The 16756-nt window shown below is 36.6% G+C and overlaps 2 protein-coding genes across 4 annotated transcripts; both read left to right on the top strand.

Moving 5' to 3' along the window:
* Positions 1 to 1209: 1209 nt before the first annotated feature.
* LOC149492802 (uncharacterized) lies at positions 1210 to 4105 on the top strand. The gene is made up of 5 exons (XM_089715955.1): positions 1210 to 1575; positions 1657 to 1785; positions 3020 to 3329; positions 3567 to 3709; positions 3752 to 4105. Exons 1-5 carry the CDS (start codon positions 1210 to 1212, stop codon positions 4103 to 4105), a joined length of 1302 nt encoding a protein of 433 aa, XP_089572081.1.
* Positions 4106 to 9198: 5093 nt separating this feature from the next.
* LOC105636423 (uncharacterized) lies at positions 9199 to 12103 on the top strand. Of its 3 annotated transcripts, none has more exons than XM_012219688.4 (5): positions 9199 to 9533; positions 10783 to 10854; positions 10953 to 11001; positions 11438 to 11549; positions 11916 to 12103. In XM_012219688.4, exons 1-4 carry the CDS (start codon positions 9276 to 9278, stop codon positions 11524 to 11526), a joined length of 468 nt encoding a protein of 155 aa, XP_012075078.1. In that variant the 5' UTR covers positions 9199 to 9275; the 3' UTR covers positions 11527 to 11549; positions 11916 to 12103. The 3 variants fall into 3 exon arrangements, with proteins under 3 accessions (XP_012075078.1, XP_020535888.1, XP_012075077.1); XM_012219687.4 differs by having other exon boundaries at positions 9204 to 9533; positions 10759 to 10854; XM_020680229.3 differs by lacking the exons at positions 11438 to 11549; positions 11916 to 12103 and adding an exon at positions 11266 to 11425 and having other exon boundaries at positions 9200 to 9533; positions 10759 to 10854.
* The last annotated feature ends 4653 nt before the right edge of the window (positions 12104 to 16756 follow it).

Genomic DNA, 16756 nt, shown 5'->3' with positions numbered 1-16756 from the left:
AAGTATGTGGGGGAGCTATACACGGATCAGAGGATAGTAGAGTTCCTTGAGCTTAGGCAAGGACGGATGACTGTCTCCGAGTATGAGCGGGAGTTTCTGCAGTTGAGTAGGTATGCTTCAAAGTTGGTCCCTACTGAGGCAGATAGGTGTAAGCGGTTCTGGAAGGGGTTACTGGATGATTATAGGATGCACTTGACATCCCAGCCCCACACCACATTAGCTTGTTTGGTGAAGACTGCTTCAGAGCTTGAGATTATTTGGAATAAGAGATAGGCTAAAGGTCAGAGGACCCAGCAGAGCAGTCAGTATAAGAGATTATAGAGTGCTACGTCTGGACAGACTTCAGGGGTCCAGTCTAGTAGCAAGAGATTTAGAGGCGGACTGCAGATGGGGGTCAGACCGGGCCAGACAGTTGGTCGGGGTATATTTACGAGATCAGCTCCTCCGGCTACATTTGTTGCTAGTGGCTGAGGTGCTGCATGGCCAGGTCTACCAACTTGCATTCAGTGTGGCAGGAGACATGTTGGGGTGTGTTGGGGAGCTACGAGAGCTTGCTTTAGATGTGGATCCACTGAGCATATGATCAGGGATTGTCCTATGACCGTGACTCATCCAGCTCACCAAGTTGGGAGGCCAGCTCCCTATGTTCAGAGAGGCAGAGGCAGAGGCCGTAGTGAGGGATATGGTACTAGGAGTGAGAGACCAGTTTCTGAGACTATGGAGAGACCAGAGGCTAGAGCACAGGCGAGGGCTTATGCCATCAGGACCAGGGAGCAGCGGGATGCGCAGGATGTCATTGCAGGTACCTTCTCCATCTTTGACACTTTTGTACTTGCTTTGATTGATCCGGGCTCCACGCATTCATACATATGCATACATGTGGGTAGACTGGGTAGTATGCATGCTGATACATTAGAGCACAGCGTTGAGGTTACTAGCCCTTTGGGTCAGAGTGTAGTAGTTGATCGGGTGTATAGAGATTGTCCTTTAGTCATTCATGAGCATGTATTTCTGGTTGATTTGATAGAGTTACCTTTTCGAGAGTACGATGTGATATTGGGTATAGATTGATTGTCTAGACATGGGGTCATTGTTGATTGTAGACATAAGAGGATTAAGCTTCAGACTCCGTCTGAAGAGGAGATTGTAGTTGTGGGGGAGAGGATGGATTACCTCTCTAATGTTATTTCAGCCAGTACCGCTAGGAGAATGATACAACATGGCTGTGAGGCGTTCTTGGCCTGTGTACTTGAGCCTGAGCGGAGATCTCCCAGTGTCCATGAGATTTCGACGGTGTGTGACTTTTCATATGTATTTCCCGAGGATTTGTCTAGTTTGCCTCCTGCGAGAGAGGTTGAGTTTAGTATCGAGGTTGTGTCGGGTACTGCACCGATATCCATTGCTCCATACCGGATGGCTCCTACTGAGTTGAGAGAGTTAAAGATTCAGATTCAGGAGTTGCTCGGTAAGGGTTTCATTCGACCTAGTGTATCTCCTTGGGGCACTCCAGTATCATTTGTGAAGAAGAAGGATGGTACTTTGAGATTGTGCATTGATTATAGGCAGCTTAATAAGGTGACACTGAAGAATCGTTATCCATTGCCTTGAATAGACGATTTGTTTGATCAATTGAGAGGGGCCACTATGTTTTCGAAGATTGATTTGAGATCAGGACATCATCAGTTGAGAGTTAGAGAGTCAGATGTACCTAAGACTGCTTTTAGGACTCGATATGGTCACTATGAGTTTTTAGTGATACCATTTGGGTTGACAAATGCCCCAGCAGTGTTTATGGACCTGATGAACCGGATCTTCCATCCTTATTTGGATCAGTTCGTGGTTGGTTTTTATTGATGATATTTTGGTGTACTCTCCGACTAAAGAGGATCATGATCACCACCTACGAATAGTTCTGCAGACCTTGAGAGACCGACAGTTGTATGCCAAGCTCAGTAAGTGTGAATTTTGGTTGACTGAGATTGCTTTCTTAGGGCATGTTGTTTCTGCAGAGGGTATTCGAGTGGACCCGAAGAAGATTGAGGCAGTGCTTGATTGGAAGCCACCTACGAATGTCACAGAGATTCACCGTTTCTTAGGTTTGGCTGGATATTACAGGAGGTTTGTCAAGGGGGTTTCTCTTATTGCAGCCCCTTTAACTAGACTTCTCCGTAAGGATGTCCGTTTTGAGTGGACTGATAGATGCCAGAGTAGCTTTGAGAAGCTTAAGGCGATGCTTACTGAGGCTCCAGTTTTGACACAGCTAGCTCCAGGCAGACCATATGATGTTTATAGTGATGCTTCGCATAATGGTTTGGGTTGTGTGCTTATGCAGGAGGGAAAGGTGATTGCTTATGCTTCCCGACAGCTTAAGCCACATGAGAAGAACTACCCTACCCATGATTTGGAGTTAGCAGCTATTGTGTTTGCCTTGAAGATTTGGAGACATTACTTGTATGGTGAGAAATGCCACTTGTATACGGATCATAAGAGCCTTAAGTATTTACTTACGCAGAGAGAGCTTAACCTGAGGCAGCGTAGATGGTTAGAGCTACTTAAGGACTATGATTTCACCATTGATTACCACCCGGGTAGAGCTAATGTAGTGGCAGATGCACTCAGTAGAAAAGCATTAGTTGCTCTTCGTGCTATGAATGCATGCTTATCTATGGCTAGAGATGGTGCTCTTGTAGCGGAGCTTATTGTGAAACCTAGCCTACTGCAGCAGATTAGAGATGCACAGCAGGGTGATGAGACTATTACCTTGTGGAAAGGCCTAGTCAGAGAGGGTAAGAAGAAGAGATTTGAGATTAGAGATGACTGCTTGTACTTTGGGGGTCGGATCTGTGTACCTAAGATCTCAACTTTGAGGAGGAGTATCCTAGAGGAGGCCCACAGTAGTCCGTATTCTATGCACCCAGGTAGTAATAAGATGTATCGGGATTTAAGAGTGCAGTATTGGTGGCCGGCTATGAAAAGGGACATTGCGGATTTTGTATCGAGATGCTTAACCTGTCAGTAGGTTAAAGCAGAGCATCAGGTCCCATCAGGTTCTATCTCTATTCCAGAGTGGAAATGGGATAGGATTACCATGGATTTTGTGATTGGGTTGCCTACTACACCTAGGAAGAAAGATGCTATTTGGGTCATAGTTGACAGATTGACTAAGTCAGCGCATTTTCTTCCAGTTAGGACCAATTATACGATGGAGCAATACGCAGAACTTTACATTGATGAGATTGTGAGATTGCATGGAGTTCCTTCTTCCATTATCTCTGATAGAGACCCGAGATTTACTTCGAGGTTCTGGAAGAAGTTACATGAGGCTTTGGGTACTAGACTGCATTTCAGTACAGCTTTTCATCCTCAGACAGATGGTCAGTCAGAGCGGGTTATTCAGATTTTAGAGGATATGCTGAGAGCTTGCATCATTGAGTTTAAGGGTAGTTGGGAGAAGTACATCCGACTTGCGGAATTTGCCTACAATAACAGTTATCAGTCAAGCATTCAGATGGCTCCCTTCGAAGCACTATATGGTAGGAGATGTAGGACTCCACTATTTTGGTCAGAGTTGAGTGAGGGCAAGATTATAGGTCCAGATTTCATTCGAGACATAGAGAATAGGGTCAGAATTATCAAAGATAGATTGAAAGCAGCTTCAGAGCGTCAGAAGTCCTATACAGACTTGAAGAGGAGGGATATAGAGTATGCAGTGGGTGATAAGGTTTTCCTTAAGGTATCTCCGTGGAAGAAGGTATTAAGATTTGGAAGAAAGGGTAAGCTTAGTCCTAGGTTCATCGGTCCATATAAGATCATTGAGCGTGTGGGTCCGTTGGCCTATAAACTAGCTTTACCACCAGACCTGGATAGAATACATAATGTCTTCCACGTATCTATGTTGAGGAGGTATCGATCTGACCCATCGCATGTGATATCAGTTGAGTCTGTTACCATAGAGCCAGATTTGACTAATGAGGAGGAACCGGTGAGGATACTTGCTAGAGAGATTAAAGAATTAAGGAACAAGAGAATGCCTCTAGTAAAGGTTCTTTGGAAAACTCATAAGACCGAGGAAGCTACATGGGAGAGAGAAGATGACATGCAATAGCAACATCCTCAGTTATTTACACTAGGTAAAATTCGAGGATGAATTTCTTTTAAGGGGGGAGAACTGTAACAGTCTGATTTTCTTTTAGAGTCGGTAATAGTGATTTACCGGTCTGTGAATAGTACCATCGGTCCGGGCCTTGGTATTATTTTAGTCCGGAAAAATTACTATGCATATGTGTACCCCTCCCCCGAAAATAGGCATATGATGCATATGACTAAGGGCAGAAATGCACGTGAATGTGTGAGTCGCCACCTGGTTTAATTATTTTAGGGTAAACTAGGAAAAAACCCTAAGTTGACTTCAATTTTAATTAACCTAATTACTAGATTAATTATCCCAATGTTTAAGGCATAGTTTGCGAACCCGAGGTGGATCCCGAGACTATGTCATGCTGATTAACTAACCAATGAATGAATGCTTTGCAAGGTAATTGGACTAATGAAATGTTTAAGTGATTTCGACTTGCCGCTCGGGGTTAGATCCCAAACGTGCCTACGTACTTCCGTTTGAATGGAAGATCAAAGTCGACGTAGTTCGATAGGCCTTTTTTAAAGGACTTTGAATGGGTATGCTTAATGCATGAGTGTGTGTATGCTTTGTGCATTTTATTTAGGCATTTTGCCAAAGTTTGATTGATTTGTTGTTTTAGGCATTTGTTGCCAAAAGTGTTGATTTAAGGATTTTAGCCAAAAAGATTGATTTAGGCAATTGTTGCCAAAAGTTGATGTGATTTAGGCGATTTTCGCCAAAATTGATTATTTGAAGGCTTTCAGCCAAAATGAGTTGATTTAGGCAATTTGTTTGCCAAAAAGTGTTGATTGGGCGATCATCGCCAAAATGAGTGATTTAAGGCTTTTAGCCAAAAGATTGATTAATTCAAGGCATTTTGCCGAAGCTTCGATTTAAGCAATTTGTCGCTAAAAATGATTAATCTACTTATAGGCAATTTGTTTGCCAAAAGTGATCAATTGAATTGCAATATAGGCAATTTATTGCCAAAAAAAACGTGTTTAATTAAGGCCATTTAGCCACAATTATTAATTAATTGGACTTAAGCTGGACTGTTCGAAATAAAGGCGATTATACCATAGTCATTAATTGACTAGATACTTTAGCCAATATTGTCGGATTTAGGCTTTAACACCACGATTATTAGTTAACCGGGCATTTAAGCTTAATCATATTTAATTAAGGCAGTTTATTTGCCAAGTTGATGACGTGAATGCATTTATGCAACAGTTTAATTCAGAATTGGAGTAGAAGAAGAATATGCATGAAGTGCTAAAATTAAATAGACAGGGTTTAGTTATTACCTGAGTTAATCGGCAGCCGCTTCTTAGCTTCAGCTTAAAAATTCCAGATTAAGCTCCTCGTTTTGGAAAAATTAATTAAAATTTGTTCAATTAAGTGACCAAGTATCACAACAGCAGAATACTAAAAGCCTACACTAAATGCAGAAAAGCAGTAAAAGAACCGCAAGGAGCGTAGGGGAGAAGAGAGCGTCCGTCAACACAGACTGAGTGAGTAAAACTGAGTGCCCGGGGCTGTATTTATAGGAAAAATCCAGGCTGGAGGGCGGCTGCTGCAGCCGCGAGGGCGGCCGCTACCGCCGTAAAGGGCGGCTGGCCGGCGGCCTCAGCCGCCCTGCCCAGCGGCCGTCGCCGCCGTGGACGGCGGTAGCCGCTGCCCTTGCCGGTGGCCTCCGCCGCCGTGGCTTGTCCACTTTCTAGTTTTTCGTTCCGAAGGCTTTTCGGGAGTTCCGTACCTCCAAAAAATATTTCAGGACCAGTTCTGCGATCCTCGCAATTTTTCGGACGTTTCAAGTACGATATTGGCATACTTCCGGTAAATTTCCAAAATGGCCTCCGGTCCGGCCAGACTGTTTGCGGTCCAGGAAAACAGGCTTTTTGAGCCTCAAAATTTGAGTATTCACAGTTGCCCCCCACCGGCAACCATAAAAGGGATTTATGGGCGTCGGTGGTTGTCTGAAAAATAAATTTTGAAGGCAAAAATCGGACGCGTCCAGAAAACCCGCCTTTTGGCTATTTCCTTATAAATAGCTGAAGTTTCTTCTTCTTCTTTCATTCTAAACTCTCCAAATCAAAGAGCTCTCTCAAATTCTCTCAACTTCCTCATCATGACTTCTCCGGGTCACAGCAGCGATGAGGATTTCCTGGAGTCTTTGGGAATTTCCCTGTACCCCGACCCTACAGCGGACGCAGACACCCACGCTTCCGTGACTGGCATCTACGCCCACGTAAGTTTACTCTTCTCTTTTTTTTATTTTTTATCATATTTTTCATTTTACTGTTTTATTAGTATGCATGCTAGGGTAGAACTAAGATATTATTATCCTTAGTAAGGAACCGAGGAATAACTCTTAGATTGCTTTACCTTTTAGGACCCTCATATTAAACTGGATGTGGGTGAGACCTCTGTGGCTGAAATTCCAGTCGAGATATTTGACCATAACAAGCCAATCGGAGCGATTATTAGTCCGTCCCATCTGGGCTACCTGAGGCATTTTGACGTGGGTCAGAACAACCACAAAGAATTGCTGAGTGCTTTGGCCGAGAGATGGTGGGACACCACCAATACTTTCCATTTCCCTTGGGGTGAGATGACAATGACCCCCACTGATTTTTCGGTAATCTCCGGGATTCCTTTTGGCATTCGGCCGATTGAGCTGTACAATGACTGGAGGACTGAGGTCTCTCCTGATCAGATGGTTGAGCTGATAGGGATCGACTTGCCCCAGATTGTCGGGCCAGGCTCTACTACTCCCATTTTGAGCATTTCCAGATGCTGGTTATCCCTCCAGGCCCCCAACATCTATGCTAAATATAGGCAGGGAGAGCTGACAGCTACTTAGGTGGCCAGATTCACCCTGTTGCTGCTGTTCGCTTCGACCTTCTGGTCCAACAGGAAAGAGAAGTTTAATCCTTCCATCTTGAAGAGTTTGGAAAATCTAGCCCATCTTGAGGAGTACGACTAGGCTGGCGCTATTCTGAGCCGCATGTATGATGACATGTGTGATCTGAGTCGGGGCCATTTTAAACTCAGCGGGACCTACTACTTTTGGGAGGTAATGTAAAGAACATTCTCCCTTTCTGTGCTTTTCTGTTTATTTACCGGTTTTCCCTTGTAACAGCCCAGCCCTAGTGTGATATTGTCCGCTTTGGGTGCCAAACCTGGCCTGAACCCTCACGGTTTTGTTTCTGGGCCAGGGAAACCTCCGCTCTGCCAGCCCTGAAACAAAACCGTGAGGGTTCAGGCCAGGTTTGGCACCCAAAGCGGACAATATCACACTAGGGCTGGGCTGTTACAATTTGGTATCAGAGCCAAGCCTTGTCCCTCTGGCCGGTGGTGGGGCAAACCTCAGCGAGGACGCTGAGTCCCTAAGGGGGGGTGTATGTGACATCCCAGGTTTGGGGCACAACACCTTAGGCGAATCCCACATCGGCTACGCACAAGGTGGAAGTCCTATACATAAAGGGTGGCAACCTTGAACTAGTGTGACGCGTTTTGGGCTGGCAGAGCGGAGGTTTCCCTGGCCCAGAAACAAAACCGTGAGGGTTCAGGCCAGGTTTGGCACCCAAAGCGGACAATATCACACTAGGGCTGGGCTGTTACACTGAATGTGGCATCCACTGTTAGATCCTTTGGGATTGGCGGTAGGTGTTACAATTTGAATATTGTGATTTATCTTTTTTTAGAATTTTTTGAGCATTTCTCTTTTTTTTATCTACTTTTTCTCTCCCGTCATTTACTTTTCAATAATTAATTATCTTTTCATTTTTATGAATTTAAAATTGATTTAATTATGACAATATAAAAAATTTACATATTTCAATTATATTTTTCAGATTTTCATAATTTATATATATATATATATATATATATATATATATATATATATATATATATATATATATATATATATATATATATTAGTGTTTAAATTCAAATCAAATATGTTATTTATTTTTTTGGTAGAAATCGAATATGTGATAAAAAAAACAATACAATGTCTAAATCTTTAAATTTTTATAATTTACAAATACAAATTTTTTATTTTTATATAGTCTAAACTTCAAATCAAATATAGTAAGTTTAAAAATTTAATAATTTGAAAAATGTTAAAAAATCATGTGTTTCAAAAATACACATTATTTTTGGTTTGTTTGGTAATGATTTTTAATTTCTGAGTAAATTATTCGATACAAATTTTATTTTAAATAACCTATCAATGTGCAAGAATAATCTCATGCAGTTTAAAAACAATAAGATAATTTGATGAGTAGTATTTTTCATTTTTTTTCTCTTTTGATTTTTTTGATTCTAATTTTGAATTTTTTAGTAAACAAATTTAGTTTTTCTTCTTATGATAAATTGAATGTTTTCAAGTCGATTTGAGATTTTTAAATTCAATTTATTGTTTATACGACCATATCGAATTTATCATGAAAAAGCTATCTATGTGATTTTTCTTATTTTAATTTAAAATTTAAAGAATTAGGTTGATATGAAATTAATTATTTTAGCTTTTAATTTTTCTTATGCTAATTGAGAATTTAAATATTTATAAATCGTTATATATAAATAGAGAGTTCAAGATTACCTTTGTGTTGACTATTCTATTTTTTTTTTTAATTTTTAAATTTCTTTCTATTGTTAAAAGATTCTCTGATTGCCGGTTGAAAAAAAAAAACTATGGTATTTCATTGCTTTGTTTGAGTCGGGTTTTATTTTTTCATTTTATATTTTGCCTAGTTTAGTTTTATTTTGTTTATTTTTGTTGGGATTTAATTATGTGTAATATCAAAGAATTTAAATATATTTTATGCAATGATGAATTAATTATTATAATTTACTATTTCTTTTAATTATATACTTCCAATTAGATAAATCTCTATAAAAATAAAATATTTATATTATTTTAAATACCTACAAAACTTTATATCTAATAATAATTTCTCACATCACCTAGTTTTCATAGGTCCGTATAAAAAAAAAACACAAAATTGAAACTTAAAAATCCTGTGCCCCCCAAATCCAAAAATCTCCCGCCGTTACATATACCGTAATAAAAGCACTTGCCTCTAAAACAGTCAAACAAGCAGAGAGAGAGAGAGAGAGAGAGCAAATCACAAATTCAAACTCGAAAATGAATAAGAAAGCAAGTCGCAAATCGCCAATTCCAATGCCATCCGCGTCTTCGCCTCCAACTCCGAAATCAACCATTCTCAGGAAGAAGAAACCTAATCTTGCAGATTCTCCAAAAACCATAGCCTCCATCTCTGATCTAAAGGACATGTCCTCTTCACGCCTCCACCATGTCAAGTCCAATCTCATTGATCACTCTCATTCTGAGATTCTCAAAGACCTCGAAGCCTTTCACTCTCGCCTCCATAAACGCTTCAAGGTCTTTCTTACTATCTCTCTCGCTCAATCCTGTTTGGCTGTTGAGCAATTTAATAAATCAACACTATGTTTGAAATTCAGGTCTATTTATCATATTCGTACTTGTATTATCTTCGATCTCTAGCATTAGTTTCTGTATTTTGTATATGCTGGTGTTTTGGGCTACTAGAAACAAACTTGAGTTACTACGTTACGGTCTTAGTTCATGTTCTTACGATTTGCTTCTCTACGAGTGAGAATAATAAAACCAATTTGAATTTTAAATTCTATACCAGTAGCTTGGCCTTGTATCTGCACTGACTGCCTTATCAAATCTGAAAAATTTGCTGTAATCGATGTGAAAACAACTATTAAGGGATTCTTATATTGATTTGGTCAACCAACAACTGAATTGCCTAATGTTCAATCTAGGCTTTTGGCTATCGATTCTTCATGTTATAGAGCCTTTAATATTTTCCTTATCTCTGTTATATTCAGAATCTGTTAATGTATTATGGTTTAGTTGCCAAACTGTTCCTAAAATGATACAATCAATGTGCTAATTAGACTGAGAACAACCTCTATCTTTGAAAACCATATTTAAAATTACATTAGCTGGCTTGTTATATTATTTTTATTATGCAATGATACTTTAAAATCTTCGGTTATAGATTTGATTCCGGATGAAGAAAAGAGAGAATTTAATAAGATGAATGCCCTTCATAGTGTATTGAATTTTGATTTAGCTTAAATTCTTGAATTTCTTTTATAATTAACGTGTTTTGATGCTTTCATTATTCTATTTATCTTTTCTAGTGCAAGGGTTGGATTTTCATGTAAGTAGCCTTAAAATTGGGTTCTGCATGCATATGCTTCAATTCAATATGTGTAAGTGTAGCCATATCCTTGAGCTTTTCATGTGTTGATCTCTTAGCGTAGCTCTCCCACACCACACTTGGTGAATATTGATCAAAGTGATTTTGTTCTTTGACCAATGGGTTCTTAAACCTAATCTTATGAGACCTATTTTGATATCATTTATTGAGAGTGCCAAACTCTTTACACTCTTATTCCTTTTTCAGTAGAAGATATTTATATGGTTGCTGCACAAAAATCAATTAAATAAATAAAGGAACCGCAAATATTATGAGTAAATTGAATATCTAGATTACTAATGATTTTCAAAAAATCTTATATTTCTTATTTACTTTGAAACTAGTACAACAATGTCTATTTTTGTGATTTAGATCCAGTCCCAAACATGCCAGCAGGTGATGGATGAAGCAGAGAACGATTTTAAGGAGATGTCTGAACAGATTAATGAAAGTTGTGAGGCAATGAAGGTGAGAAAGCTTTTGATTGTACTTGGACAGTTCAAAGAAACTGATTTTGGTGTGTTACTTTTGCTATTCCAAGTGTTAATTTGATTTCTTGCTCTCAGGAATCATATGAAGAGCTTTTGGCAGATGCACGAGCCACTTCATCCCGTTGTACGTTTGTATAATATATTTATGATTTTCAATTCAGCGTGATAAGATATATGTAATTCAGAATCCAGGACTTTGGATTTGGAATTAACATCCATAACTGAACACTAAACTCTTTCTTGAATAACATAACAAGTCAACACCAATTTGAGCTGAACTCAGTTAACTCATTTCCTCTCAACATAGTCCTTCACTTTCATACATGAGTATGATATTTTATTTCTTCGCAATTCATCAGACCTATGAACATGAGATACTTTCCTGTAGTCGCAGGACGAAACTTAAATCTAGCAATAATGCTATAGAGTAGCATCAAGTCAGGATTATTATCTATGCATGGTTGAGGGGGAAATTTGCATGCAAGCTGATTAAAAAGGTCGCTAAAAAAAGTGAGCTACGTACTGTTATCATTCCTTAAAATGTGGTTAACCTTGTTCAGTGTGCAAAACTACCATTCCTGAACTTGCAAGATCATGTGACAAAGCAATCGGCAACCTCCAAAGCCGTTTTGGGATTCCATCTACTTAGCCATTCAACAAGAAATTTTCTTGGTAAGTATCTTCACATGCAATACTTTTGATGTCTTTATTTCAGTACTGATAGGTACCAATGATTTGTTCGGCCAATCAAGAATCAGATATTGGATTTAATCTTGCTTTCACATAGTATCTTCTTATAACTTAGTAGTTGTAGTTTGTAAACTTTCAGTTTTGTTGTTTCTGATTCTACCCTGAGAGCTACCCATTTTTAGTACTATGAAACGAGTTTACTAAAGAAAAGAATCAACATGTGAGGATTATGCAGTGAGTGGTAGTAGAATATTTTATTTACAAAGATCAGCAACTTTTCATTTATCCAATTCCCTAGAGATGAAGATAGCTTTGTTAATAATTTTTTTCTTTTCTTAATTAATGCAGATCTCTGCTCCAACTTCTAAACACTAGCTGGTGAAGTATATTCTCTCTTTAAGTAATGGAGTACTGAGACTTATAAAAAGGTGACTCATGAATGCCTTTTAAGCAGTGTAAATTGATGATTACATTTTTGTTATTAGTACCATGGTAATGGCAATGGCATAGACCAATTCTGATGCTCCATTTCTTTCTCCTGGTTCTATCCTATTTGTAAAGCCAAATTGTACAGTAATTCAAATTAATTCGTTCTATTTTGTCAATCCTCATATTTGGAAATGAGATATTTCATATAAAAAAAATAATTTGAAATTTTAGAATTTATGTCATTTTAAATTGTACATGCAAGAACTTAATTTAATTGTAATGTGTTGTCAAATTATAAGAATATCCTTGTAATGTACACTATAATCTTCTAAATTTTTAATATTATCAGTTGCTTTAAAATAAATAAGGATAATAAAGAATATAAAATAAATTGAATTTATTATTTATTTATATGGTATTTGGAAAAATTCTTATATTAGAATTGAATTCATAGAAATGACATGAGTTTTTTCAAATGAATCCTAATAAGATTTTCTTTAGGCGGTATTTTACAGGATGATGATGGCTAGAATTAGTCACCTGTTTTTATTTTCCATTTTTTTTCAATTTTTGGTCATCATCCATTTCTTTTAAATCAATTTCTCTTACCGCCTGTTTGGATGGGATGATTTTTTGGGAGGAAAGAGAATATGGAGATAAAATTTGGAAGGAAAATAAGAATCCTTTGTTTAGAAATACGGTGGAAAAATGTAAAGGAAAATATTGGGTATTTTCTCTTAGGCCCACCAATTTGGATTCTTCCCGTTTTGGAAAGAAAATTTGGCATTCACAATGTAAAAAATCACCATTCAGAAGCAAATGATGATAATATCTTTTTTTTTTTATTAGTTTTTTCCCAAATCAAAGTGTTACTGCAATATACCGATTCTCTCTTCAGTTTAGCACATTTAAGCAATGTTTTCAAAATTGGACTAGACTGATCAATTGAACCGTTTAAACTGTGAACCAATAATTGGTTTGGTCTTGTTTAACATTAAAACTCGGTGGGTCAAAAAACCAAAATGAACCGAGAAAATTTGAATAAACCTGGGAACTGGTAGAATCGGAAAAAACCAAGTTCCTGGCCAGGCTTTTGGACACAGTTTGAGTAATAGCCTCTCTACACCTGACCACTTCCAAATGCAAATATCTTCAATTCTCCATTGATAATTTATCCAACTCAATATAAATTTCATACTAGATTTGGTGACCCGTAAGCTTCATGGGTTATATACTTTTTGTTTGGATGGCTTTGTGATATGTTGTTGGATCCTCAATTCTTTCTGTATTGCAGATTTTGAACACTGTTTTATACCTGTTATTATTATTCTTTGCTATTTTCTTCTTCTTGTCTGAGTTTCCATAAGCTTTTTGAGTATTAGACATTAGAGGAGAGAAACGATAGACATTGTGGCTGTCGTTCATAACATAGAAGAGATAATATTATTTTTAGCGTCTCAATTTTCAATTTTTTTTCTATTTTGAAATATTTAGTGTCTAAATAGTGTTTAAATTTTTTAAAATTTACAATTAAATATCTCATTCGGATTTGGACGGTCGGGACATTTGTGGGTCTATTTTTAATGTGTTGACAGCAATTGGACATTTATGAGTCTATTTTTAATGTGTCGGCGCCATCGATGTATTTTTTTTGTCCACATCATCAATACACATGGATTCTACTTGTACTCTTACATGATTTCCCTTTCTACCCCTCATTTAACGCAATGATCTAAATCTTCTCCCTTTCTCTTTCTAGGAATCCTAAATCTTCTCTCTATGGATGTTAAAAGACTGATCTGAACAATTCGAAGAATCAAGCTAAAAGACTCATATTTATTAGTGCCAATCACACAAGAGCTTCTTTAAACCTCTATAATTCTTAGCAAAAGCTGTGTGTGTGAGAGAGAGAGAGGGATATAATAAGGAAAGTGAAGATAGAAGTCAATCGAAGAAGGGAAAACATGGTATTTAGTTGAGATCATTGCTACAATCTTATAAGGAGACAACTAACCTATGTTTCACGGTCGATTGAGCTTTGTAGAGGCAAAGAGAGGAGTTTTGAATAAGAGAAATTTGGATTGTTGATTTTTTAACCATTGACACCTCCTCCACGATGGTATTGTATTAGATCCTCAATATATTATCATCGAGTATGGATAATTTAATTGTATAGTAAAATGCATTTTGGGTCTTCTGGATTTTGGATGAGTTTTTGGGTATTCTTGTTTTCCTCCTTAGCCCAAAACATATTGTTTAACCATGGATGAAAAGTGAAGGGAATGGTTTTGGTTTTGGTTTTAATAAGGAGCTGAAAACCGGTAGTTGTAGAGCAAATCAAGGATCTTTATCATATTAAATCAATCCTGTTTTGGAAGTATTGTGGTTTATTTAAACTTGATTTGGGATTAAATCTCTTATAAGTAGTTGGGTGTTGTTAAGAGAGGACGTTAAGCAAGTGAGATTACATTGTAGTAAGAAACTGTAAAAGAAAAGAAAGACAACTAGGACATGCAATTAACCTACCAGCCGATCATGTGAGAAGTCTTCCTATGGAAAGATTGATCATTATACATGAAGCCATAGAGCTTTCAAGGTAGGAATCAGTATTATATTTTATTAGGATCTCTGTTTCTCTGTTGTAGTTGAAACTAAACCAAACTCTCGTTTAGCTCTTGGTAATCCCAAGTCTGACTATGAACTATCAAACTTGATATAATGAATCCTTAACATATACTTGTTAGTGGTCTGGTTTCTATTTTATGATATAGTTGTCTTTTTTGGAGAATTTTTATGATAAAATTGTCAATTTACTGTTAATGGAACAATATATATATATTCAGATACTTTCAAGCTCCACGCCAATGGATAATAAATAATAAAACTCATCTTTTCTAGTTAGTTGCATGTGATTATTTAGCTTAATGCTATAATAGAACAAACTCAAAAAAATCTATCACGTGGAGACTGTGGTGGGTGGGAGTCTGGGAGATGTAATGTCGACTAAAGACTACCTTTTTCCAGTTAACTGGACACTGGCCGTCTCTCTCTCTCTTTCTCTATGATAAATGCCAGCTTCCTAAGCCTCCGTCGCTCTGCCTCGTCTCAATTATCTTTGCAAGAAAGGTAAGGAAGGAAAAAGAAAAAAAAAGAAAAAAAAAAAAAAAAAAAGGGGCCATGGTAGCTGCTGTAACGCCGTGTGCAATTCGAGCATTTACTCAAGACCCATGTTTCAGAGTCCATTTGAGATATGCGTTTCTAGGGAGAAGCTTTGCCTCTATGATTTTTCCAGTCCATCTGAGTATAGGTATTTGATTGTTGAGGCTGGCTTGGGATTTGATCGATAGGGTAAATATAGGAGTGTTGGGCAAAAATAAATAGGGGTTAAAAATGTCATTTTAAGCATGTCCATATCATATTTGAATTATATGACAATTTTGGAGCTCTTTTTAGTGGCCACTTATCAAGAATTGCACAATCATACTCCTGGTTAGCCATAACAGTGCGAGAGATTCAATTATAAAATTTTAAAAATTCAAACAATCAATCATTAGTGTTTTCTATTTTGACACCAAAATAAAAAAAATCGAAAAGTTAAGATACTAAATATATTATTATCCCTTTTTATTTCCATATAAGATATTAGCCTATGAGCATTTAAGTAGTCATATGTAGATTTAGGCTTTTGGAGTGGCATATATGGGCTTTTGAGTTTAGGATTAGAATCTTATATGGACATTTTTTTTTTCATTTTCTTTTTTAATAAAAAATGATAACAAATTAAAATGAATAAAGTTGAATAAAATAAAATTTAAAATATAATAAGTAATTAAAATTTTAATAAAATCACAAAATGAAAATTAAACATAAGAATAATTATAACTTCCAAAAAGAAAAGCATAAATAATTATTAAAAAAATAAATAAACATTCTTTTAATCTCTCTTTCTTAATAGAAAAGTCAATAAAAAAACATTCTTTCACTATTAGTCTCTAAACTACTATATGTTTAATTTTGTTAAATTATTTCATACGTTTTTTTGTTGCCTTTTAGGATTAATAGTTCTAGCTAAATTTTCTTTTTTTATTCACTAGAAGGCATTGTAGTTTCTTAAGGAATTCACAATTTGAGAAGGAATTCACAATTTGAGATTTATTTATTATTTTTTAAAAGTTTGATATTTGAGGGAGTGAAACAAACATAGAAATCCAAAAATTAGTCTAAATATTACTAGAGATTTGGATTTAAAAAAAAAAAAAGCTTATATGTTAGCTTTCCTTTTAAAATTTAAAGTATCCAAGAAAGTTAATTGAATTTCTGTTGATGCAAAAATAATATCAGCTACTTGACTAACAATTTGAATTGAAATTTATGGGCGTGTGTAGTAAACCAATTTAAAAATTAAATGCACATTTAATCTAACTTTGAGACTGCGGATTGGATCTATAGATATACATTTCACCAATTATGAAATTAAAGTAAATTTGAGCAAATGAATTGTGAAAGAGAATTCTGATTATTTATATTGAAAGATAGCTTGTAATTATAGGAAAAGTAAATTAATAGAACTTTGGGAAAAAAAAATAAAGACAATTTTTTAAAAATTAAATTGATTGCTTGTCAGAGAGTTTGATTTATGTTAACACTCAAAAAATACAAGGTCTATATTAATTTGGGCTCTAAGTACATTATTCTAGGAAATTCTCATTATTGTGTTTGGCTTGCAAGCCAAGTTTGCTTTGTGTGGTAGGCGAGTTAAG

Source organism: Jatropha curcas, chromosome 11 (assembly GCF_041381405.1).
Source record: "Jatropha curcas cultivar XTBG-Jc1 chromosome 11, XTBG_Jcur_1.0, whole genome shotgun sequence".
In the NCBI taxonomy this organism is placed as follows: Eukaryota; Viridiplantae; Streptophyta; class Magnoliopsida; order Malpighiales; family Euphorbiaceae; genus Jatropha; species Jatropha curcas.
Note: the sequence above shows the minus strand (reverse complement) of the source record. Positions and strands in the feature narration are given on the sequence as shown.